We start from the raw sequence: 26263 nt of genomic DNA, 5'->3' as shown, positions 1-26263 counted from the left end.
TTTGGTGGGTGTGGTGTACAACAAATTTGCAGACAAGGTCATTCTTGCTTGAGGAAATTTCAAACATCATTAAATGTAAATCAGAAAACATCAAGGGTTACCTCACCAAGATAGCCCTAACCCCATCAACACTAACTTTGCACTTTGACAGCGTCTGGCTACAAATAATTAGCACCGATTCAGCAAGTTTCAGTAGTCATGTGAAAGCAGAAAGTAAATCATCATACTATCATCTCAAAAACAGTACAAGAATTAGATGCTTTGTTACCAGTGAGGACTCAGAGAAACTTGTTCATGCTTTTATCACCAGCAGGGTGGATTACTGTAATGTACTCCTCAAAAAAGACAGTCAGACAGTTGCAGCTCATCCAGAGCGCTGCTGTCAGGATTCTGACCAGAACCAGAAAATTAAAGCACACCACACCTCTTTACACAGGTCAAACAGGTCTTTACACTGGCTCCCAGTTACATTCAGAATAGATTTTAAAGTATTACTACTTATCTATAAATCACTAAATGGCCTAGGACCTAAATACATTACAGATATGCTCACTGAATACAAACCTAACAGATCACTCAGATCATTAGGGTCAAGTAAATCCTAGTTCACACTACAGGGTTTTAAGCCTGATTTGAGCCCGATTTGGAAGTTAACAAGCTCGCCAACAGATCGGGTTGTGATTGGGGAAAAATCTGCGGGTGCTCGCTTCAAAAAGGCTCGCTGAAGCGTCGTCGACACCTCACAGACGGAAATCTAATATATATAGCACGCTGAATATTCCAGAGTAGTCGGCCGATTCGACCGTATTTGCGGTCAAATGTTGTGATGAGCTGCAGCCAATGAGAGAGCATATCAACATGAGCTAAACGGCCGTGTGCTCAGGAGCTCAACAGAAATGTCTGTGATTGGCCAGAATAGGCATCTCGCTTCATTCTGTGTTAACACAGACACGAGAGTAGGCTATATTAACAGTGGAACTAGAATTCTGTACCTATTAGAATTACCATACTGGTCATTCTGACCATTCTCATACAAGACAGCATATTGTCACGTCATATTTACATTCAACACTTCTATTGAGATATTAAAATTAAGCTTTGAATGTCTGTCATCATATTTTATAACACCATTACCCTAAAAATATCAGCTTTTTTTGGTAACACAGCCTATAAATATGTGGTTAAGGTACTAGAACATGCAAAGGTATGGGCCTCACTTTCATTTTCACTTTCAAACAGGAGCTGTTTCGCGGCACAGAATTTGCTGTTTTGAAAGATATATCTGAAGTAAATGTATGTTTTTGCTATCAGAAAGTTATGTTTATGCATATTTAAAGTCACAGCGAAAAGTAGCAGACATGCATGCAGTCATTTTGACCAATATGGTAATTAAAAGTAGAAAAGCTCAGTTCTTTACTGTTTTGTAATCTAAAAAAATAATAATGTTAGAAAGAAATACACAGATATTTAGAAAACGTCAGGGTGTTATAGATATGTTAGTTTTATTTCAAAGAGTTATTAAATTTCAAAAATTAAAGACTCTCTGTATCTATCCACTTGAACCTTGCAGATGAGCGATTGATCCGCTGATGCATCAGCTGACTGACGATGTTCTTAAATGCTTCCTTGAAAGCTTGAAACGATGTCAGTGATGTCAGCACACAAGCAGCCAATAGTGTTCAGCTTTTTCTGAGGGCTTCTCCCTCAAAATTTCATTGGCTGTGGTTTGGTAGCTTGACTGAGCTGTTGGGGACCGAGTTGTTGTCAGATCATGTAGTGTGTCATGTACGTAATGTGAAAGTGTAAACACCACAGAGATTAAAAAGACACAAAATCAAGTCATGTAGTGTGAACGGCACAGTGATCAGCCGATGTTTAAAATCCTGTTGTGTGAACTAGGCTTAAATTAGAAATTCCAAGAGTTCAGTCAAAGCAGATTGAATCCGCCTTCAGCTACTCGTCACCCACTGCTGGAATCAGCTTCTAGAAATGATCAGATGTGCTCCAACATTAGGCACATTCAAATCAAGACTGAAAAACATCTGTTTAGCTGTGCCTTTCCTGAATGAGCACTGTGCTACGTCCGACATATCGCACCATTATGTCTTTTCTTTTTCATTCTTTTATAACACAATCTGTTTTTATCGGTTTTAATAATTTTTATTTTCTTGTTTCTTTTATTCTTGTTTACGTAAAGAACTTTAAATTACTATTGTGTATGAAATGTGCTATATAAATAAACTTGCCTTGCCTGATGAAAGTTGTCTTTTTGCAATGACCGTACTGATCACATGATGCGCTCCCTCTAGCACGATAATATTAATAATATCTTGTAGTACGTGTTACGATGTGGTCCTCAAATCTTGCCGTGTTTTGATTCGAGGGAATACAGTCAGCTAAGATTCTTCTCATGTGCATGCTGCAACCAGATTTCATTATCAGTTAGGATTTCAAAACTCCTGTAGTCCAGCAATAGCGGACCACAAACCAAGCCGAACTGTTCGGCGAGCAAAAGAGGGCAGAGACTTGACAAAGCAACTGACACAAAACAACTTAGGCAAAATCTAGCCCCAAGTTGCCTAATGTTTCATCTGGTGACAAAAGAATGAGTGGCTCCAGACCGCAGAAGATGAATCCTGTTTATAATTAGTGGATTAGAGCTTTTGCAGTGTGGCTTGATCTGAACAAAGAGCCCCTTTCCAACCCATGAGCTTTATATAAACTTGTTGTTTACAGATGCCGCTGACGGTCCAGACTGAGCCACTCAGAGCGGCGCAAATTCCCAAACATGCTGAGGAAGGAGATTCGGATGCTAATTAATCCGAGGCAGCGCAGTTGACTCTTTCACCTTTAGAGCCCTGGCAATAGTAAACCAGCTCTCCTAAACCACATCGCTGCCTGTCGGCATCTCGCTAATTGCTTTATGCTGGAAATAGCAGATGCTTGGATGGAGAGCGCTCAGCCATCCGGCACACAGAATAGCAGACGAATACAATCGTTCAGCATTGCATTATCCTTGAGGTATTTTAACAGAGGTCAATACCTGTTTTGAGTGATCCGCTACAGAGTGTCCTTGGTAGACCTAATAAATCTTAATTAAAGGCCACTGCGCTTTTGTGACCGACTATGGACTAATAATAGCAAAACACACAGACACACACACAGACAGACACACACACACAAAGACGGATTTAGGAATCTATTTGTTGTAAAATGTTTATTTTGTATTTTACTATGATAAAATAATAATAAAAAAGTGCTATTGATCAAAGGTTTGAAATATTTTATAAAGATTTGTTTTAAGCCTTCTATGCTCATAAAGGTAACCTATTCCATCAAAAACATGCTAAAACTTGATATTGTGAAATATTATTGCAATTTAAAATAGCTTTTTGTTAGCTTAATATTACTATTAAAAAGTAGTAGTAGTAGTAAAGAGACCTATTATGGGTTTTTGATAATGAGCTTCCATGCGGTGTGTAACACAGCACTAAGTGAATGAAAACATCCAGCTGAGGTTTAAATCTGAAAGTGCACCGTGATTAAAACTATTCATTCTTTAAAGCAGGGGTGTCCAAACTCGGTCCTGGAGGGCCGGTGTCCTGCAGATTTTAGCTCCAACTTGCCTCAACACACCTGCACGGATGTTTCTAGAAAGCCTAGTAAGTGCTTGATTAGCTAGCCCAGGTGTGTCTGATTGGGGTTGGAACTAAACTTTGCAGGACACCGGCCCTCCAGGACCGAGCTTGGACATGCCTGCTTTAAAGAAATAGTCGACTCAGAGTCAAATAAATGAATCGTGTTGGGTTTGGATATTTTGCCTGAACGTGTCGACGTCGATACGATACATCACCAAATATGTAGTACCGGATCTGGTAAAACGTGAACGTGCCTTTCCCTTCAGACACTAGCAGAGCGCGTGGTATCACAGGACTGATCATGACACGAAGATAATGATCACTAACAGATTCGCCAACATAGTGCTGTGTTTGCTCCTGTCATTTTATTGATTTTTGATACAATAACCTATACTGCAGCGCGGGACTCGTCGGCCATTTGCTATTAAAATGGTGGTCCACTACGATATCATATTTTAAACTTTAGTTGATGTGTAATGTAGCAGTGTGAACATAAACAACATCTCTGAATCCAATAGACTCAAAGTACTATGGAAAGAGAGAATCTGCTTCCCAAATGGCACACTATACACTATGCCCTCATGCACTTATGCACTTACACAATCTACAGCATAGTATATTTATGTAGTGTCGTCCCAAATGGAACACAAATTTTTTTTTACTAAGCGAAAATTCAAACCGTTTCCCTGATGACGTTTTGCGGTTGCCAAAGTAGTGAAATAAATGACCAAACTACCCAATAATACCTGCCATCAGTATAACCGCATTCACCATCAGGAGGCGCTATAATCACTCTCGTAGGAGAATTTTGCTTTTACAATCCAAAATAAATAAAGTTATCAAACATGTGTGCTGATAGCTCTGCCCCTTCCGCTACATGAGCAAAACTGCAGTCGTTGAGTGCGTGAAGTATCCATCATTCCACACTTCATTTTACCGGTTGAATGAGTGCATCATCCAGGTAATTAATATTCTATTCTAAAAATAGAATAGTGCATAAGTATGCGATTTGGGATGCACCTATTGGCTTTTACAGAGTTAGCTTAGCAAAGCCTACAGAGAACAAAGTTTGGAGACTACAAAAAAAATACATCCAGGTTAATGATGTCATAAACCCTTCAGGTTACAAACATACACCCCACACAGTGAAGGGGCGTGGCCAGATATGCTGTAATGTTATATCAGAGACTCTTCCTGGTGACATGGAGCCGATCCGCGAATCACAGCACATTATTAGCCGACAAATCAGAGCCTCTTGAGGGCGGGCTTTTAGATGAACTAGGAAATATGACAGTCATTTTCATGTTAGCCGAGTAGCTGTATACAACTAAAGTAAGATGTATGGAAAAATAACATAATTTCCTACAAATGAAGCATGAGCACACATTTTGTGTAGTTTGCAAAATATATAACATAATTTGTGTATTGTAACTTGTAGTCGCTCCATATGGCTTGTAATCACTTATCTATTATAGATCAGTGCTTGTACTGTATCTCTCAGGTTAAGCCTTTATGGGGCTGTTCAAATATTGCATCCAAAATCACATTGAAAATGTGACGCGTGCTACTTCCTTTATCGATTTAAATACATTACTGAACTCGCGATCCTCTGCTGTTTGTCTTTGCTATGGCCACCATCAGCTGTTCATACACGCGCGGCACGATACATTTTCAAAATAGTTCAACTTTTGCCTCTGTGTGGATTAATACTGAATGTGTGTCGTTGTTTTTACTTGTGGTTAGCATTAAGAGTAGAGTAATATGCTGGTGTTTAACCAACAATGGCCATAACAGTGTTTTCTTGACAATGTTGATGTGTAATTAGACTACTTTAACCTAGCTATAACTTTAATAATGTAACATCATTACATCATATAATGCTCATCTAATCATTTACATTCACATATGTTCAAAAATATTGTGGGACTTTGACTCATAAACTTATATTCTGAAGACCAGCATGAAATGTCTGATACAGCTGCTTTAAAGTGCCTCATTTTTGAGAACAACTTTGAAGTATTCACTCTGAAGTGCTTCCAAAGATGTTCCAATGCTTGTATTTTTGCATTTAGATTGAGACCATGTGAAACTCAGTAAGCTGCCTATGCAGGGAATAAAAGACTATGCTGTTTTCTAAGATACTGTATCTTCTGTTGGCTAATCCCTAAGGTGTTCATAATTATTTCATGCATCATTCAATTATAATGTTCATTTTCAGTTATGCAGGCAACAGACAGAAGAAATTGTCACAATACTCAATATAATATTGAACCAATTGGTATGACATCCACAGTTCAATACGCAGGGTGAGACTTATAGCAGGGTTTGGGGGGATTGACACACCTAATTAACTCTTAATCCCCCCTGAAGGATGTCAAAACAAGATGTATGGGGGTCAGTGCTTTAATAGTCAGAAGTAGTGTACTCTGATTTGCATTTTAAATAACAATGTTAAGACAGTATTGACCTTATTTTTCAATGTGGAAGTGCGCTCATTTTTGCGATTGTTTTAGAACTACCGATTCAGCTGTCTATGGGAGAAATGACTAGGAATAATAAAAGGCAGAAAACGGTCACAATACTTACTCTACAAACAAGTGTTTGCATGACAATACAGACAAAGTAGAATAATATAATAAGAAAATATCAGTTTTAAACACCAAGCAGCAAAACGAGCCGTTTTTAACATCTAAAAATGAATGGAAGTGAATGAGACCGGAAGTCTCGAGCCAAAATGATTCAAATGGCTAGCCCACTCACATGCGGAGAATAAGGTGAATAGATATTAACATATTAACATAAGATATTAAAATAGTAGATAATATAAGTACACATTTGACCACCCATGTAATGGTTCATACCATTGTGATTGCATAATCAGTCTATGCAAGGAAATAACTCATTCGACAGGCTGAAAGTGGCAGATGCAGAGTAACGATAGACACTGTAAGTGTTCACAAGACCAAACTCTCACAAAATAAGAGTTTGTATCTACATATAGTCTGAAAGTAAAGTCAAATTAGATGCATAGTTTCACCTACAGTAACCTCTGAAATAGCTAATCACTAATACGAATACACTAAATATCTCTCACACTTAAGTTTTTATCAATAAATTAGATGTAATTTTAATAAATGCAGAATTGTGATTCACTGAAGTACGCATTACCGTAATTTTACCAAAAATGTTGATCTCCCCAATCATCATTGTATATTTCGCACCCCTTCAGTACGCATATGGACACTGCGGTTTTGGATTTAAATTTAAAAATAGTATTTTGTATTTGGACTGTGTCCCCATTCCTTAATTACTCTCTGAAATAGCTCTGAAACAGCACAGCACCTACTAGGTTATAAAACAGAGCCTGAGTTTAAAATTTAATTAAACTCAAAAGGCGTTCATTGGAGTTGAATATAAATGACAGAACTGAGCATCCTTTGTTTTAAAATCTCAACAACGGTGGGTAAAAGGGAAGCGATGGATCTGTACTGTACCTTTGGTGGCTTGAAGGGATAATCAGAGGAGAAGGTGATGTCCAGAAAGAAGACGCCGCCCTCATAGACTGAACCTGGAGGACCCAGGATGGTGGATCTCCACTCATAGATGTTGTCGCCCTTGGGTCCCGCACTGAAAAACACACAAATACAGGCTGAGGTGAGTATCTTACAGAAAGACTGTAGGCTCATATTTAACCATTACCACTATTGGCTGAAGAAACAGAAACATCTTGTGATAGTACCAACATCCAAACAAACAAACGTCAGACAACTTGCATGACACGAATTGAGAAAAAGTAATGAAAAATATTTTTGACAAAGGGTGGGAGGCATTTAGTCTGTTTGATTTCTGCTTTTAGCATAAAAATAAAACATTTAAGAAATCAAGCATAAAGAAAGGTTTTTTTTGCAGCATATGAACATCAGTTGAATTGTTATGGATCAAAGAAACAAAAATACAATTTTAAAACAATGTCATATTTCATTACTTAAATCACTACGGATCAAACCAATAAAAATAATAATAAAATAAAAATAATTAAATAATAATAATAAATAAATATATAAATATATATATAAACCTTTTAAAGAAATCTGATTTATTTTCATATTAAATCTTGAAAAGTTTACCAACAAATGATATGGGGAAAAAAGAATGTTATAACATAAAATAGCATTATAAAAAAACCAGATTAATAGTATTGTATGCATGAAGACACCCTCTTTAATAAATCAGCAATAGCATGTCAATTTGCAAAAAAAATAAATAAATTAATAAAAAAAAAAAAAAAAAAAAAAAAAAAAAAAAAAATCACAGGAGACAAAATGAATCAAGTTGACAGAATCGGTGGCTCACTTCTTGCACAAAAACTACATGTGAACTATACAATATAAGTGAAATTAAAAATAGCAATGTAACCGTTTATTCAGTCCCTAGCTACATCAATAGAATCTTCTGTACACTAAAAATGTTTTTAAGTACTTTTAGCGAACTGAGATAAAGGTGTGTGTGTGGAATACAAACCAATGGAAAATGGAATACAACTATGGAATACAAACCAAAACAAAAATCAACACACCAAACCCAAAAACAAAACAATCAAGAAAAAAACAACAGCACACAAAAAAGCACCACAAACAAAACACACCAAACCCCAAAAACAAAAAACAACACAAAAAGTAAACACCAAAAAATATACACACACCAAAACCCAACAATACAGAAACCAAAACACACACACAAAAACAAAAAACTACAGAAAGCAAAACATAACAGAAAAACAACAGCAAAACAATAAACAAACAAAAACAAAACAGCAAAAACAAAATACACCAAAATCCAAAATACATGAAGCAAAACACAAACAAAAACACCAAAACTAACAACACCACAACACAAAAAGAAAACAGCAAAACAGAAACAGCAAAACAATACAAAAACCAAAACACAAAGAATAGATAAAAAAAACACGAAAAACAAACCAAAAAACACCAAAACCTAAAAAACAAACAAATCCAAAACACAACACAAAAATGAAAACACCAAAACTAAGCCATTAACAGCAAAACAAAACACACCAAAACACACAATAAATAAATAAAACACACACCAACAACAAACCAAAAAACACCACAAAAACATCAAAACACAGCACAAAAATACAACACACACACAGAAAAAACATCATAAACAAAACACAACACAACACACACACACAAGAAAAAACAAAAACAAAAAAACTCAAAAAATAAAACACAAAAATAAAAACACATGCACTATCAATAAATAAATAAATACATGTATCGAAATGCATTTATAATACAGAAGATGACTGTCAATTTCAACTTGCCATAAGGTAGGTGCATGAAAAGTCGGGATTACAGCAAAGCAGAGAGATAACAGACAGTGTGAAGAGCTACAGAACAAGTCATTGCAGCCATCTAGCTTGCTTAATTCTCAAAGGCTGATAAATAATCCGAAACTCTCTCTCGGAAAAATGCTTTGAAAACAGCAGAGAGAAATAAATGGCAGATTTAGCAAGAGCAACCTGTTACATAGATCATTTAACAGCACAACAACATGCCGTGTTGTTTTTGGCCGTCGCTTTATCGCCATAAAAATCAACACATGAAATTTGGGGAGGCTTTAGTTTATGTCATAATGAATCATGTAAGCGTGGTGTATGAGGGGAAAGTTGAGAGAAATAGAAAAATCTTTTTAACGCCTCTGAACATCAATCTGACAGGCCTTCAGCAGGGTGTTTAGGAAAGCGAGGTGAGTTATATGCCAGCGTAACGCTTTGCCCCGCTCCTGTCAGGGGTTCTCAGTGTTATGGACTAAATTCATACACAACCAAGTGTGTAGTCTCATCATGAGGATGTGAAAAACCGCTGTGTTTCATAAGTGAATGCTGTGTTGGTTGCCTGAACAAACAGCCTGGTTAGTTTCAAGTTTATCTGATTACAATCAGTAGCATTGCTTGTACATTATGGTGGTCATTAAGAAATTAAATCAGGGGTCTCAAACTGACCGCAATTTACTGTCCCCCTCCTTCTCTTTCCAGCCCGCAACTGACGTCAAAAATATAACAAGATTCGACCAGAAGTTTACCTTTCCGCTAGTGTTTTTCACAGTTTTAAGTTCGCCATTGGCAAATTTAGGGGCATAAAAAAAAGTCAGGCCCTGACAGGCTCGGGCTCAAATGCAGCGCTCTAATTTTTATTCAACAGTATATACATTTAACAAACAGGGCTGCCATTAATTCTGTGATGCATGGAATAGAACGGCTGAAAAACTAATAAATAATACAACTTTGTAATGTCACAGAATATGCCAATTTTTGGATAAAAGTAGGGAAGTAGAGCTAATCTAAATTGAGTTGTGGACTAGTGTTTTAATTTATTAAACGGCATAAAGATTATTTCAATATGTCCCTGTGTAAATGAATGAAAGGCATGGGTTTTATTTACTACATACATATTAAGAATGTGTAACGCTTTGTTGCATCTGCATTTTCAGTATTTGTCGTCGTCTCACTATATGAGGATGTGAAGCTCATCTCCAGAGCTGCTCTGACGAAGCAGAAGAATTGTAGAATTTTACATGAGAAAAACTATTGTCTTCTGTCTTTACAACTACCAAAAACGACTTTTGGTTTAACTTTTCAGAATGTATTTATAAAATGAGTGTAATAATAATTGAATAAATGCATTGTTTTTGCATGGATTCATTTTAACTGAAAAAAAAAAACAATGAGAAAAAAAAAGAGGTAAAATTAAAATTAAAAGAAAAAAAGCGAAACTCATAGGGTGCCTAAAAAATGTTAATTGTTAAATAAGTTTCATAAAATTTAAATTACTTAGCTTTTTGATTGCGAACATTTATCCTAACCATTAAAATGGTCTCCAGAAAAATAGTAAACAGCAGAATCTATAAATGTTAAAATAAAAAATTAAAAATTGTCTTGAAGGTGAAAAAAAAAAGAATTTATTAAAAGCTAGTAAAATGATTAAACAAGATTTCATAAGACCCCTCTACACTACCTGACATTTATCTTATTGTCCATCCCAGTTGTAAGAACAACAAATAATAACTTGACTTCTAGTTGATCATTTGGAAAAGAGGTAGAAGGTAAATTTTTCTGATGAATCATCTGTTGAACTGCATCCTGCATGGAGCCAAGATTCTCACAGAAATCAGTCAAGTTTGGTGAAGGAAAAATCATGGTTTGGGGTAACATTCAGTATGGGGGGCGTACGAGAGATCTGCAGATCTACTTTATTAATAAGTTATTTGAGTCATTGCAGAGGTGTATGGATGCAGTCCTCCAACCTCATAGGAGTCATACACAATATTAACTCTTTTTCCACTGCACCATGACTTTATATTCTATGATGTACATTTTTTTCTGTTAATTGACGAGACTTTGGTCTAAGCAAAGTCAGACCTTACTGTCTTAATTAAATAATTAAAAATCAAGACACGATCATATTTTATTTAGGTAATATAAGCGTAATCTAGAGGCCTTTGCCTTTCCTATGAGCCACCTCTGATAGCAAATGATCAACTAGAAGTCAAGTTATTATTTGGTGTTCCTAAAACCTGCACAGGCAATGAGACGTTTTACAGGTAGTGTATACATAATGCTCAAAAGTAAGTAATTTGATTTAATAAGACTATTATTATTATTACTATTATTTAGAGATTGATACTTTTCAGCAAGGCGACATTCAATACATTAGAGGGTCAATATACTTGTTAATTACATAAACACTGTTCTTTTAAACCTTTTATTCACCTAAAAAAACAAAAAAAACGTAAATCACAACACACATATTGGCAACCACAATTTTTAAAAATATTTTAAAAAAGACATCTTATTTACACTTTTTACTAGTCAGTAAATTGGTTTAAATGAAGCACTGAAACAAAAGACATCAGTTAGCATTTTAAATCCCATGCTTAAATCCAAGTGTAATAAATGACAATCCATTTTATAAAGCTTTGCTAATTTGCAGTACGCAAAATCGCCTTGACATAACTGACAAACCGAATCTTGCAAAAAAAATCTGTCGAAAAGTCTGCCGCTTCCGCATCTGTCAATTCACTTGCGTGTGTTTACAGGCTGACTGTGACCTCTTCAATATGGTGAATGCACAGACGCATCGCAGTAATGAGCAATCGCCGCTAATGTGGCTCTGTGTATTAACATCTACGCTAACGTGTCTGCCTGGCCTCTTGTTGCTGGACTGTGAAGATCTGAAGCAATTACGTTGACGTTGAAGAGCCACTCGTAACAGATTTAGCAAACTCTTAACAGGAACATAACAGTGGCAGATGATTGAAAAAAGCCACTGTTAATAGCCCAACGAGTCCTCTAGACGCTAATGAATTCTTGGCAATCAAGTGGACAGTCGTGTTTGTTGAGGCCAAGGCCGACACATGCTTCTCGGAAAACACACAATTACCTCCACATGCTTTCCAGCGATTCATACAGGAGACGCAAGATCAAAGGAGCAGATCCACACTAAAATAATGGGAGTTAAATGAACGATGCCTTTAAAGAGAAGGAGAATGTTATGATATTTATGGTGGCTTGAGAAAGCCAACATACTGTTAAACTACATAAACTTATTCTTCTTCTTCCGCCTTCTTCTTAGACTATTTTAAATACGCATCTCCTCCTAACTTTTTTCAGTTTCAGGTAAACCTAAAGCATGTATAAAGTGCAACACCTGCAAACAAGACCACATGTATGATACAATTACATCAAAACCCCTTCATCGATGTTACATAACCAGCAAAGTATGTTAGTGGCAAATTTCATCCAGTAATCCTCCTGAAAAACAGGGCCCGACCTCAATAATCCAGCGGCCCTATGGTAGGCAGCTCTGCCACGGCTGCGACTGGCTATTGTGTAATCCAGCACTCCCTCGAGGCGCAAACACACACCATAATCACCTCAAATGTGTTTGCAGTTCGCCCACTTCCCGCAGCACACATTTCTCTCTGCAGACTGCTTTAATGACCGAGCAAGGACTTGTTATCCTTTAACGCTTCAGAGGAAACTCCTACCATTTAACAAAACAGGCTTCCGTTCCGATTTGTACAGGCTCTCTTTAAAGGGGAACAGGCATTTGTGATATTAAGCCACCACTGCGGCTGGAGAATCAACGTCTGCCGGCTCACCAATCTATCAGCGTGTCCCAGAAGAGTGTGCAGTGGATTACACAGAAGATAGTCCTGAGACACTAATTTAACCTCAATGCTAATATATAGCATTTATCAATCATCATTTGTCACAAAGGTCAAAGCTCAAAAGGAACAAATGTCTATTAGAGAATCTCATGCTTATATTTACACAAAGCTTCACAATAGGTAAAATAGTTCTCATATTGATAAAAATTAGGAACTGTTTGTCATTTGGAGTTGGATGCATTGGAACGTTTGCTTTGTATTTTGGTTTATGTCTTGTCTTGTGTATATTTTGTCTATATATGCACATACATACAGTGGGGGAAATAAGTATTCAACACGTCACAATTTTTCTCAGAAAACATATTTCTAAAGGTGCTTGAAATTTTCACCAGATCTATTTATCCATTTATGAAAAAAAATCGAATTAATTAAAAAATTAGGTTATGAAATGACACAGGAAAAAAAATTTGAACCCATGAAGAAACCTGTCTTACGCATTATGCTGCATCATGTGCATTTTCAGTGGTGTAATGTGGAAGGAAGGCTTTTCAGAAATGCTACGTGAAACATCAGTGTGGACGTGGATCATTTTCGTTCTAAGACGCCATTTCAAAACTAAGACGTATTAGTGTAAACAGGGCTGTGTGTATTTTTCATGAGCAGGTTGCTACTGCGACAGGGGAGGAGGATCACGATGCCAGCTCAGCATTGTGACGTCTATCGGCCATCGACATTGGCATCGTCTATCGACCCAACTCTAATATGAAGTAGTTATCTATCTGCACATGTTTGTACACTATTAACGATTTTTGTAAATGACACAGCATTTAACTGTAATATAACTGTATTTTACTAGAGGACAGTTATGCAGTATGTTACTGTATTTTAAAGTTGCATTGTGAAAATTACTGTTTATTTCACATTAAAGATATACATAAAATTCTGTAAATATATTTACAGCACCAAGATAAATAGTGCTGTAAACATAAATACAGTATTTTTGCTGTAATTCATTCACAGTAAGTTACTGTACATTCAACAGGGAACAGTTAACAGTGTACTGTGAAACACAACAGGCTCTTTGTGATTATTTGGATGCTGTGTTGTTTTAATCAGTATTAGTCATGCTAAATGAAAGTAATCATCTGCGTGTGTGTGTGTGTGTGTTTGTGGACCATTATGAATGTACAGTGCATTCGGAAAGTCTTCATAGCGCTTCACTTTTTCCCCTTTTTTTATTCCAAAATGGATTAAATTAATTTTTCCTCAAAATCCTACACACAATACCCCATAATGACAATGTGAAAAAAAGATTTTTTTAAATTGTTGCAAATTTATTACAAATAAAAAAACCTGAAAAAAAATCAGATGTACAGAAGTATTCACAGCCTTTGCCGAGAAGCTCTAAATTGAGCTCAGGTACATTCTGTTTCCACTGATCATTCTTGAGATGTTTCAGCAGCTTAATTGCAGTTCACCTGTGGTAATTTCAGTTGATTTGATTTGAAAAGGCATACACCTGTCTATATAAGGTCCCAGGGTTGACAATGCATGTCAAAGCACAAACCAAGCATGAAGACAAAGGAATTGTCTGTAGACCTCCGAGACAGGATTGTCTCGAGGCACAAGGCTGGGGAAGGTTACAGAAAAATTTCTGCTGCTCTGAAAGTTCTAATGAGCACAGTGGTCTCCATCATCCGTAAGTGGAAGATGTTAGAACCACCAGGACTCTTCCTAGAGCTGGCCCGCCATCAGACAGAAGACAAATTTGCCAAAAGGCATCTGAAGGACTCTCAGACCATAAGAAACAAAATTCTCTGGTCTGATGAGACTAAAATTGAACTCTTTGGAGTGAATGCCAGGCGTTACATTTGGAGAAAACTAGGCACTGCTCATCACTAGGCGAATACCATCCCTACAGTGAAGCATGGTGGTGGCAGCATCATGCTGTGGGGATGTTTTTCAGCAGCAGGAACTGGAAGATGGGTCAGGATAGAGGGAAAGATGAATGCAGCGATGTACAGAGACATCCTAAATGAAAACCTGCTTCAGAGTGCTCTTGACCTCAGACTGGGGCGACAATTCATCTTCCAGTAAGACAATGACCCAAAGCACACCACCAAAATATCAATAGAGTGGCTTCACAAAAACTCTGTGAATGTCCTTGAGTGGCCCAGCCAGAGCCCAGACCTAAATCCTATTGAACATCTCTGGAGAGATCTGAAAAATGGCTGTACACCGTTGCTTCCCATCCAAACTGATAGAGCATGAGAGGTACTTCAAAGAGGAATGAGCAAAAATTCCCAAAGACAGGTGTGCCAAGCTTGTGGCATCACATTCAAAATGACTTGAGGCTGTAAATGCTGCCAAAGGTGCATCAACAAAGTATCGAGCAAAGGCTGTGAATACAAAATCTTTTGTCACATTGTCATTATGGGGTATTGTGTGTAGAATTGAGTAAATAAATGAATTTAATCCATTTTGGAATAAGGCTGTAACATAAAATGTGGAAAAAGGGAAGCGCTGTGAAGACTTTCTGGATGCACTGTACATTATGTAGTTGTGCAATATAATGCATATTTTGATTTTCACATTTTCAGTTTTTGTGAGAAATAAAAAAGAAAAAGTTAACCATTAAAAAATCCCAAAAAATCTAAAAAAAAAAAAAAAAAAGTATTTTAAAGATTTTTTATGGAGCCATGATGCCAATAAAGAACTTTCTTTTTTCACAGTGATGACTTCAGTCCAACAAGTCCGTGCACGTCTAAAACACCAAGCCAAAAACAAAAAAAATCCTCTTCACAGTCATAAACAAAAATTATCTACTACCGTTTGGAAGCAACCATGCAAATATATTCCCTCACACTTCACAGCGGGACATGGGAGAATATGTCAGCAATTAAACAGAATATGAATAAAAGCATATTCGCTTTACACGCTGTAATAAATCAGCCGCCAGTCAACATTAAATCTCCCAGCGAGCGCATGCAGAAATGTCAGGTAATATTCGGCAGCGGAGTCAATGACCTGATGCTGATTTCCAAATTGGCCACAATTAATGCAGCAAAACCTCTGGGGCAGAGCTTTAAATTTTCTCTTTGAGCTATCAGACCCCCATTTCTCAGCTCCCGCTGGCAAACACAGCTATAATCAACTGCCTGCCAGTGTCCCGCTCTGCTATTTATCTGACAATTGGAATAAAGTCATGGTCAGCCCTGTAATTATGATGACATTAGATGAATAACTATAATTCAGGCTCTTAAAATGTCAAATTCAGGGCAATTTATTACCATACAAAAAGAAAGTGAGAAGAATCAAACAGAAGTGTCATTTACTGACATTAGTATGCTTGTGTAAATACAGAGAGAAGTCAGCATGAGGCAAACACTGCAGTCAACAAAAAGAAAAATAAATACAATTGAATTCATAACAAATTAAGATTCAAATAAACATGATTAAGATAAATAAACCAAACACAAATGGATTAAAATAAATAATAAATTAGATTTGAAAAAAATATTTAAAAAGTAAAATGAATACAGTTTAATAATCAGAAGACACTAACTCAATATAAACAAAATATATGCCAAATAACATTTTCATATTTAACATTATAAGCAGCTTTTACATTAGGATGGGGGCTTGTTGTATCTAAAATCCTTTGCACTAGCATATCTGCTTAAGGGCAAAAGGTTTTAATGTTTAGCTAGTATACTAATTATTATACATACTAATTAATTACACTCATATTATAGAAATAATAACAACAACAACAATAATAATAATAATAATAATAATAATTATTATTATTATTATTATTACTACTACCATAAGTAATAATAAAAATAATAATAATAATGGTAATGATGATAATAATAATAATAATAATAAGAGTAATATTAATAATGTAATGATAATAATAATAATAATATAATAATAATAATAATAGAGTAATAATAATAATGATGATAATAATAATAATAATAATAATAATAATAATAATAATAATAATAAGAGTAATAATAATGGTAATGATAATAATAATAATAATAATAATAATAAAAGTAATAATAATAATAAAAGTAATAATAATAATAACAATAAGAGTAATATTAATAATAATAATATTAATGGTAATGATAATAATAATAATAATAATAATAATAATAATAGTAATGATAATAATAATAATATTAATAATAAGAGTAATAATAATAAGAGTAATAATAATAAGAGTAATAATAATAATAAGAGTAATAATAATAATAATAATAAATATAATAATAATAATAACAATAATAATGATAATAATATTAATAATAATAATAATGGTAAAGATAATAATAATAATAATGATAATAATAATAAAATAGATTGCATATAATCAAATATATTAAGAGATAGCAGGATTCTTTATTTAAAAAATAAAGAAAATAAAGAGTTTGAGTGCAAACTTGATAGTTTGTTTTATAAGCAAACAATTGTCCTTGAGGCCTAAATAAAGTGGATTTGTGGTCTTTGCTGAAAAGCCGCAGTGTTTACCATTTGTCATGTATGATTCGAAAGCCTTCTAACGAACATCCTCTTTGTGGCTGTGATCTTTCTTTATGACCTCTTTTGCCATTTTGCTAAAAATGCTTTAGGAAATGTGCAGACATTGCTCTTAGAAAAACCTTTAACCATTCAGAATCGGTTTCAATTCACATCTAGTTTATATGCAGTATGTTATAAACTCAAAAGTCTGTGGAGGATAAAGTGCTTGTTCAAATGCTAATTCACTGCTGAGGAACTGAGTGGGATGTTTCATAGAGCGTCTGCTTTTCTCTGAAGCATGAATCGGGGAACAGTGTATAATTCAAGCCCTTTTCACAGATTTTTAGGCACAATACGTATGTATGATTTGTCCATGTGGATCAAACTTAATAATTTTGTAAATAATGCTCAGTTTCACAGACCAAGTGTTTTCGTTCGGAAGACCTCAATGTATCACCAGGAGATAAGAGTGTTAATTTTGTTGTCCCTGTATTGGCCTTATTCTGCAAAGCTCTTGCAAACAAAAAAGTACTTTTAATTAATTTGCCTTTGGGGAAATGACTAGGAATAATAAACAGGAGTAAACGGTCAAACTACTTGTGATGACTATGCTTAAAAATTTAAATAATATACACTGTAACAATGCGGGGTTCCACACAATAGATTTGACAACATGAATTGAGTTAGCTTATTTGGTTTTACAAATTTAAGTAAACTGAACACAAAACAATTTAGTTACCTAAAAAAAGCTCAAGAATTGTTTTGTTTCAGCTCATTTTAAATATGTAGTTTGAACAAACAGCAAACATATATTTTAGACCCCCTAGTATTTTCGCGATTAATCCAATGCAAAATCAACAAAAAGTCGCACATTTTTGCGATCCTGCAAAATTCTTATTTACACGCAAAATAATCGAGTTAATAAAAAGTAAATAAGTAAATAAATATATTCAAGTTTTATTTATTTCAGTTTACAATCAATTGTTTACATGACTTATAGACGTTGCATACGCAGCGCACGTGGTGTATTTGAGTGTCTCTCGAAAAATGACATCTCCCCTGCGCCGTAACAATCATTACATCACATAAGAGCAGGGGAATTGTTTTGCAGCCTGTGCAGTAAGCAGACACGGATGAAGCATGGGTGATTTACAGTAAAGTCAATGCAAAGATTGGATTAGGCATCCTTTGGCACGAATTGGTCATTTTGTGCATTTGACGCGCGTCAGACTGCAAAAGAAAGTGTGAGCAAACGTCTAACAAATGGAGCAGTGGAACAGACAACAATGCAAGCAGCTTACAATGATGGAGATTGGTTCAAGGATGAAGGCAGCTGGATGTGACCAAATTGAATGACATTATTTGTGCTTTACATGTATGGCTGATATTTTGATCTGCATAAAAATCGCTAAACGTTTTTGTTTAACTCATTCCATGTTGTTGACGAAAGAAAACCGGAAAAAAACGATTCCCTGCCATTGACGAGTTTTACAGCAATCCGTGTCTTAGGTGTATTATGGTAGGAGAAGCCCTAACGCCCTCAGCTTCAATGCTTCCCATTCACTTTGAATGGGTGACATCAGGCATTGCCGAACTGCATTGTGGATCCATCGGCGCCGCTTCAGTGGCGTTGCTCTCTGCAGAAGTTGGGACTTGCTCAACTTTTCAAGCGCGCGATGGAAGTGTCTAATTTCTATATACTAATTTCATTGGCTGACGCTGCTATGACGATCGCGTCAGCCCCAACTTCAGACATACCCTCTGTCAAGCGTTGACGCTTAAGCCTCATGTGAATATGGCGTAATGCATGTCCTGAATGTGGTAACCGATTTCAGATGCTCCGGACAGTGAAATCTGAGAGAATCTAAGATCGTGGATAAAAGCAAGAGTTATTCAAACTTCCTTTGGCCTAATCCCTACAGTTTTATGTCTGTTTTAGATCTTGTGTCAGATGGCAAACCTAACATAGTAGGCTACCTGCTATCACAAAAACGCTAGTGAAAAGCTAAGGGGGGGGGGGGGGGGGGGGGGGGGGGGGGGGGATTTTTTGAGTGTATTAAGAAAAGTAAGTTTGCAACATCATCAAGACAATGAGTTGATTTTTTATGACTAAACACAATGAATGTGAATGGTTTTTTTGACTCTAATAGTGCTGGTAGCTGCTGACAAGTATTATAAATCACCAAAAATCACAGTATTATCTAAAAATCCTTCTACTGGTGACATGAAGGTGGGAAATAGACAGCAAAGTTTCATTTTTGGGTGAGATATCCTATTAAGATTTTAAAAGGTAAAAAAATATATTTAGTTTTTCTTTATTATTTGGCAGCAATAAAGCATTTCTGATAAGTATTTCTGACGATTTCAATATGCACAATCGAAAATTAAATCGAAATGTCATCAAGGACAAGATTCACTCAAAAAACTTTTTTTGCTGCTTGTTCAAATGAACTTGTTTAAAATGAGCTGAATTAGGGATGCATAATATTTGAATTTTTTTATATTGCGATATATTTTTTAATCTGCAGTATTGCTAATTAAATACAATTTCACCAGATGACTTGAATATCTCTATTTGGAAAGAATTTATAATGTTAGTTTGATTGGGATGATTTTGCCGTGGAAGTGCATGTCCATAAAATCTAATAAGCAATCTATAAATACAACAAAGACACAACTGAGATAACTGAGTTTTATTGTTTTCCGAATCTAATAGTATTCAGGTACAGTAATTGAATAAAAATAAACAAACAATCTAATCAAATGAATCATTATTAAAGTTACAAATGGTACAATTTTTTATGCCTGAAAGTTTTTAAAATCATTATACAAAATCACAGAACTCAACTGCAAATGATGAATTCTAATACAAACTCTTTAATGCATATGCTGCGATGTGACTATTGCTAATGATCACATTGTGATATTGATACTGAAAGAGTTTGTTGGGACAACTTAATTGTTTTGTTCAATCCACTTACATTTGTAAAAAAAATTAAGCTAACTTAATTGATTTGTGTTGGGACTACATGAAGGAATTGTGTGGAAGCCAGCATTTAGTACAGTGTTTCCTGTGAATAACAACATTTAAAATTTCGCTATACACTTATCGGCAACTTTATTAGGCACACCTTACAAGAACCGGGTTGGACCCCCTTTTGCCTTCAGAACTGCCTTAATCCTTCATGGCATAGATTCAACAAGGTACTGGAAATATTCCTCAGAGATTTTGGTTCATATTGACATGATAGCATCACACAGTTGCTGCAGATTTGTCAGCTGCACATCCATGATGCGAATCTCCCGTTTCACCAAATCCCAAAGGTGCTCTATTGGATTAAGATCTGCTGACTGGGGAGGCCATTTGAGTACAGTAAACTCATTGTCATGTTCAAGAAACCAGTCTGAGATAATTCACGCTTTATGACACGGCACGTTATCCTCCTGGAAGTAGCCATCAGAACATGGGTACACTGTGGTCATAAAGGGATGGACTGTTAGCAACAATACTCAGAGAGGCTGTGGCATTGACACAATGCTCAATTGGCACTAATGGGCCCAAAGTGTGCCAAGAAAATATCTCCCACACTAATATACCATCACCAGCCTGAACCATTGATACAAGACAGGATGGATCCATGCTTTCATGTTGTTGATGCCAAATTCTGACTCTACCATCCGAATGTTGTAGCAGAAATCAAGACTCAACAGACCAGGCAACATTCATCCATTCTTCTATCGTCCAATTTTGGTGAGCCTGTGTGAATTGTAGCCTGTTTCCTGTTCTTAGCTGACAGGAGTGGCACCCGGTGTGGTCTTCTGCTGCTGTAGCCCATCTGCCTCAAGGTTCGACATGTTTTGCCTTTAGAGATGCTCTTCTGCATACCTCGGTTGTAACGAGTGGTTATTCAAGTTAAGTTAAACAAACTTGCCACTTTCAAAGTCACTTAAATCACCTTTCTTTCCCATTCTGATGCTTGGTTTGAACTGCAGCAGATCGTCTTGCCCATGTTTACATGCATTGAGTTGCTGCCATGTGATTGGCTGATTAGGAATTTGCGTTAACGAGCAGTTGAACAGGTGTACCTAATAAAGTGGCCGGTGAGTGTATATTTTCAGCTGATATGTTTTATGATTAAATTCATTTATTTTTTGAGCTGGAAAAAAAGATGACTATTCTGTTCTGTAAGCAACATACATCTGATCATTTCAAATATTGCATGAAACAAAAGCAGCATTGAAAAATGTAACACCAGAACTTCAATACACACCGCACTGGAAAAACACCTTAAAAGTAAAACAATTATTCCCCCATAACAGATTGACAGAAAAATCGACAAAAGCAACCGTGAGATAAAAGATGGAGCTTATCTGAGAGATTCTTCCCAAAAGAGGCATAACACGATTGTATAAAGCGTAACCGCTCTTCACACACGCGCATGCTAAATCGCTCTGGTCCATTTATCAAGCAGAAAGCGTGAGATCTTGCTCTCTTTTCAACACTGTTCCCGCAGACGCTGATTTAGAGCAGGTTATTGAAATGCGCCACTGTACTTGCTAAAGTGTTCAGTAGGAATTAATGAGATGCCCTCAGTGTTTCACAAGGAAAAAATGCACACGGATGATTGGGCTGTAATCTAATCAGCTGTGAATGGAAGTAGCAATGCTTGCAATCTTTCATTCAGACCATGACTGAGATTATATTCCCTCTTCATCGGTGTACATTACTTACCGGTAGACGCATTGTTTTACATCAACAAGCAAATGAAAAACCGCTCAGAGAAAATGAATGTATACAGGGAAAAAGCTTAATGAACATAAACAGGGGAAAAAAATGAATCAGCGCCGCTGGATAGCTTTTATAATTTGTCAGCTCAACCGAGGGCAATTCAAATGCTTAAATGAGGGAATAAACTCATATTTCCTGAGAAAGGACTAATAATCATGTCATCATGATAAACTCCATTCAGAATTTCCAAGCAGTATTTAGATTTTTTTCTATTTATAAACACAATACCAATGTTTTAAGTTCAGAAAAGTCTATTTAAAAAAATCTAGATTTGGTATAATAACCCTGATTTTCAATAATAAGTGTTAATTTATTCTGACTTACTTTCTGGAAAAAATTTTGTATCATTTGTAAATATATTATTATTTTAAAAACCTGTGATGAAACTGTTTTGAATAATAATAAAAATCATATCAAGTTATTTAAAAATATATAGTTTTTAAAATATGAACTTACAGACTTATTTTTGACCGTCTCCGCCTCCTGAGTTATTCATATATCTTCAATTATCATAAAGTTAGAATTTTCATCTTTTTTGTGAGCGTGTGTGTTTACTAATTTAAATACACATGTGCATGAAGCATTTATTTTTGTATATATATGTAAATAATCTTTTATTTTTAAAAACAAACAAAACATATGAAACAATTTTGAATAACAATACAAATTATATCAAGTTATTTATATATATATTTTTTTAAATATTATAATATTAATATATTATAATTTTTATAATATAATATTTTTTTGATATTAACTTAAACTTATTTTTGTTTGTATCTGCCTTCTAAATTATTCATTCATCTTCAATTTTCATGGAAAAAATTATATTTTTCATATTTTTTTATTTGTTTTATTAATTTAATTTATTAATTGCATGAAACATCTATTTTTTTGTATCATTTGTAAATTCTTTTTGAAAAAAACATGTAATAAAACAGTTTTGAATAATAATATAATGATAAAGTTATTAAAAAATGTTTGTTAATTATTAACTTAGACATACGTGACTGTCTCCACCTCCGGAATTATACATTCGTCTTCAATTATCATAAACAAAATTCAAATTTTCATCTTTTTTTGTATGTTTACTACTAATTAAAATAAAATTTGCATGAGACATCTATTTTTGTGTATTTGTAAATAAATTAATAATTATTAAAGCACAAAAAAACTATGATGGAACAGTTTTTAATATTAATAAGCCAGTGGGCAAATTCGGTTAAAGCCCTACTCTTTGCGAAGGATATCCTGGGATTTTACCACAGAGAGTCAGGACCTCGGTTCAACACCTCATCCGAAAGACAGCACACATTGAGCAGTATAGAGTCCCCTTCATTATATTGCGGCATTAGGACCCACAGAGACCACAAGTTGAGCGCCCCCTGATGGTCTCACTAACACCACTTCCAGCAGCAACCTAGCTTTCCCATGTGGTCTCCCATAGAGGTACTGACCGGGCGCTGCCCTACTTCTCTTCAGTAGGTGACCATGTGAGAGTTGCAGAGAGCTAGCTCCTAATAAATGTAATTAGACCTTTATAGAATTAAATCTTTACAATAAGGTTTCATTGTGTATTTCATTATGTAATAACACAAAAAGTGTTGTTTTTATACACTTTGACATTCATTTTAAGATGACAATAGCAATGTTTTAAGTGCAGAAACGTCTATATATTTTTTGCAAATCTATATTTGGTTAATAACCCTGATTTTTAATACCAGTGATTTTTTTTATTCTGATTCACTTTCTGGATAAATTAACGGTCTAAATGACAATATTTTGAATAATATTTTTAACAGTGTTATTAGGCCTTTATAGAATAAACAGTCGCTCTTAAAAATAAGGTTTCATTGTGTATTTCCTTATGTAATAACACAAAGTGCTGTTTTCATATGACAATAGCAATGTTTTAAATTCAGAAAAGTCTGTATTTAAAAAAAATTATATCTGGTATAATAACCCTGATTTTCAAGAAGTTTTTTTTTTATTTTTTATTCTGACTCACTTTCTGTATAAATTAACTGTCTAAATGACAATATTTTGAATATTTTTCACATAAGAAATGTTATTAGATCTCTTATTTGAATAAAGGTTTCATGATGTATTTTCTAACATTAAGACTGAATAATATAATAATAAATCAAGAATGAATAAATGCTGTACAAATATTAATCATAGTTCAACATTTACTAAAGGATTATTAAAAAACAAAGTTCTTTGTTAACATTAGTTGATATTCAACACTTACTAATAAAATTAACATATTATACATTAACTAAATACTGTAGTTAATCCATTGTTAAGTCCCTGTCTTAATGAGTGATATATTAACCTATCAATTCAATGCATTCGTTCAAAAAGGGAATTAATTTAAAACAGTCATTGAATCACAGCCTTAAAAGTTTCATTCAAAACAGCTAATTTGTTTTAGAGTAAGGTCGAAGAACTGACATCAGAAGCTGGATTTAACTATGACACAAGTTAAAATTTTGCTAATGATAATTAAACAATTAGGCGACAAGTCCCTGTTTTGATCAGTTACAAATTGAATTATTAATTCAAGGCATCTGTTCATAAAAGCTGATTCATCTAGCAATTCATTGATCATTGTTTGTTCATGCTAAATGCATTAAACTAATTAATTTTTACATGTAGCTTGTTACCAATAAAACAATATTAGTATTTTACTCAAACCTACACCTAAGAAATCCAGAGAAACTTTCAATTGGTCACATTTTTGACTCTATACCAAAAATTATTGTATAATAATAAATAACACTAAATAATAAAAAATAAATGCAACAAAGCAAATAAAACCATAAAATAAACTACTGGGTAACACTTTAAAATAATGGTCTATCAGTTAATGTACTTACTAACATGAAGAAACAATTAGCAATAGATTTATTACATCTTTGTTTGTTTTAGTGTAAGTTATTTAAGCTAAATAAAGTTAATTCTTGTTAACTCATAGCGCATTGACTAATGTTAACAAGTCCAACTTTGGATTTTAATAATGCATTAGTAAATATTGAAGTTTATTCATACTTAGGTAATATTAGTAAATACATTAACTAACGGATCGATATTCTAAAGTGTTACAAACAACTGTAAAACAACTAAATCTCTCAAACACACTTTGTCACCTATCTCTCTTTATCCAATAAAAACTTTGATTTTTAATACTTGGCACCAATACAATTGTTGTTGTGCGCTGGAATGAGTGCCATTGGTGGTGAAGGGCCGATTGATTTGAGCAGTCTGAAGTGCATTGATACAGGACCCCTGGACGAGCGCTGCCTCGCTCTGCTCAGCATGAAGAGCCACTAAGGCAAAAATAAGCCCTGAGTCAATATGGCGTGCGTGTATAAATAAACCTGTGCTGAGACATCAGTAGGGGGAGCGTCAGCCGGCGCATCTGCCTGTGATGATGATGAAGATGATGATGATGGAGAGCAGATTGATGAAGGCTGACAGCTCAGATAAGCAGCGCTGGCAGGGTCGCCCTCTGCTACGGAGATGAGTACAAGGTGGAAAGAGCCAAGAAGTGGCCATTTCTCATGACGTACAGAGAAAGGAGATGGCAATTTTATATAGGGGTAAGAAAGAGCATTACAGACGTGCTCTAACCACATTTCTGTTTCACAGTGTGGTCAAAGAAATAAAGTCAGACTAAAATCTGAGTTAAGGGGAAACTTTTATTTAATTCTTTTATTTATTTTTTTGCTAATGTTTAAAGGTTTAGATAAAACCATCAGTAGGTGATGTGAACTCACTGTCTTAATGAGTGATTCATTAAATTAATTTGGCCAAAAAATTGATTCATTTAGAAGTCTTTATGAAAGGATCATTGAATCAATGACTTAAATGATTAGTTTAAAACAGCTCATTTGTTTTAGAGTGAAAGTAGAAGCTATATTTAACTACAGTGCATTCGGAAAGTATTCTTAGCGCTTCACTTATTCCACATTTTTTATGTTACAACCTTATTCCAAAATGGATTCAATTAATTTTTCCTCAAAATTCTACACACAATACCCCATAATGACAATGTGACATAAGATTTTTTTGAAATTGTTGCAAATTTACTAAATGTTTCATTCAA

At 34.9% G+C, this 26263-nt stretch overlaps 1 protein-coding gene across 1 annotated transcript in view; it reads right to left on the bottom strand.

The window, feature by feature from the left end:
- Nucleotides 1–26263, bottom strand: part of ube2e3 (ubiquitin-conjugating enzyme E2E 3 (UBC4/5 homolog, yeast)) — a 91366-nt gene that overhangs the window by 12385 nt on the left and 52718 nt on the right. The window contains exon 4 of the mRNA XM_056465836.1: nt 7133–7265. Within this exon, the coding sequence (XP_056321811.1) occupies nt 7133–7265 (133 nt within the window). The remainder of the gene's footprint in view (nt 1–7132; nt 7266–26263) is intronic.

Source organism: Danio aesculapii, chromosome 9 (assembly GCF_903798145.1).
Source record: "Danio aesculapii chromosome 9, fDanAes4.1, whole genome shotgun sequence".
Taxonomy (NCBI): domain Eukaryota; kingdom Metazoa; phylum Chordata; class Actinopteri; order Cypriniformes; family Danionidae; genus Danio; species Danio aesculapii.
The sequence above is the reverse complement of the archived record's forward strand: the minus strand, read 5'-3'. Positions and strand labels throughout refer to the sequence as shown.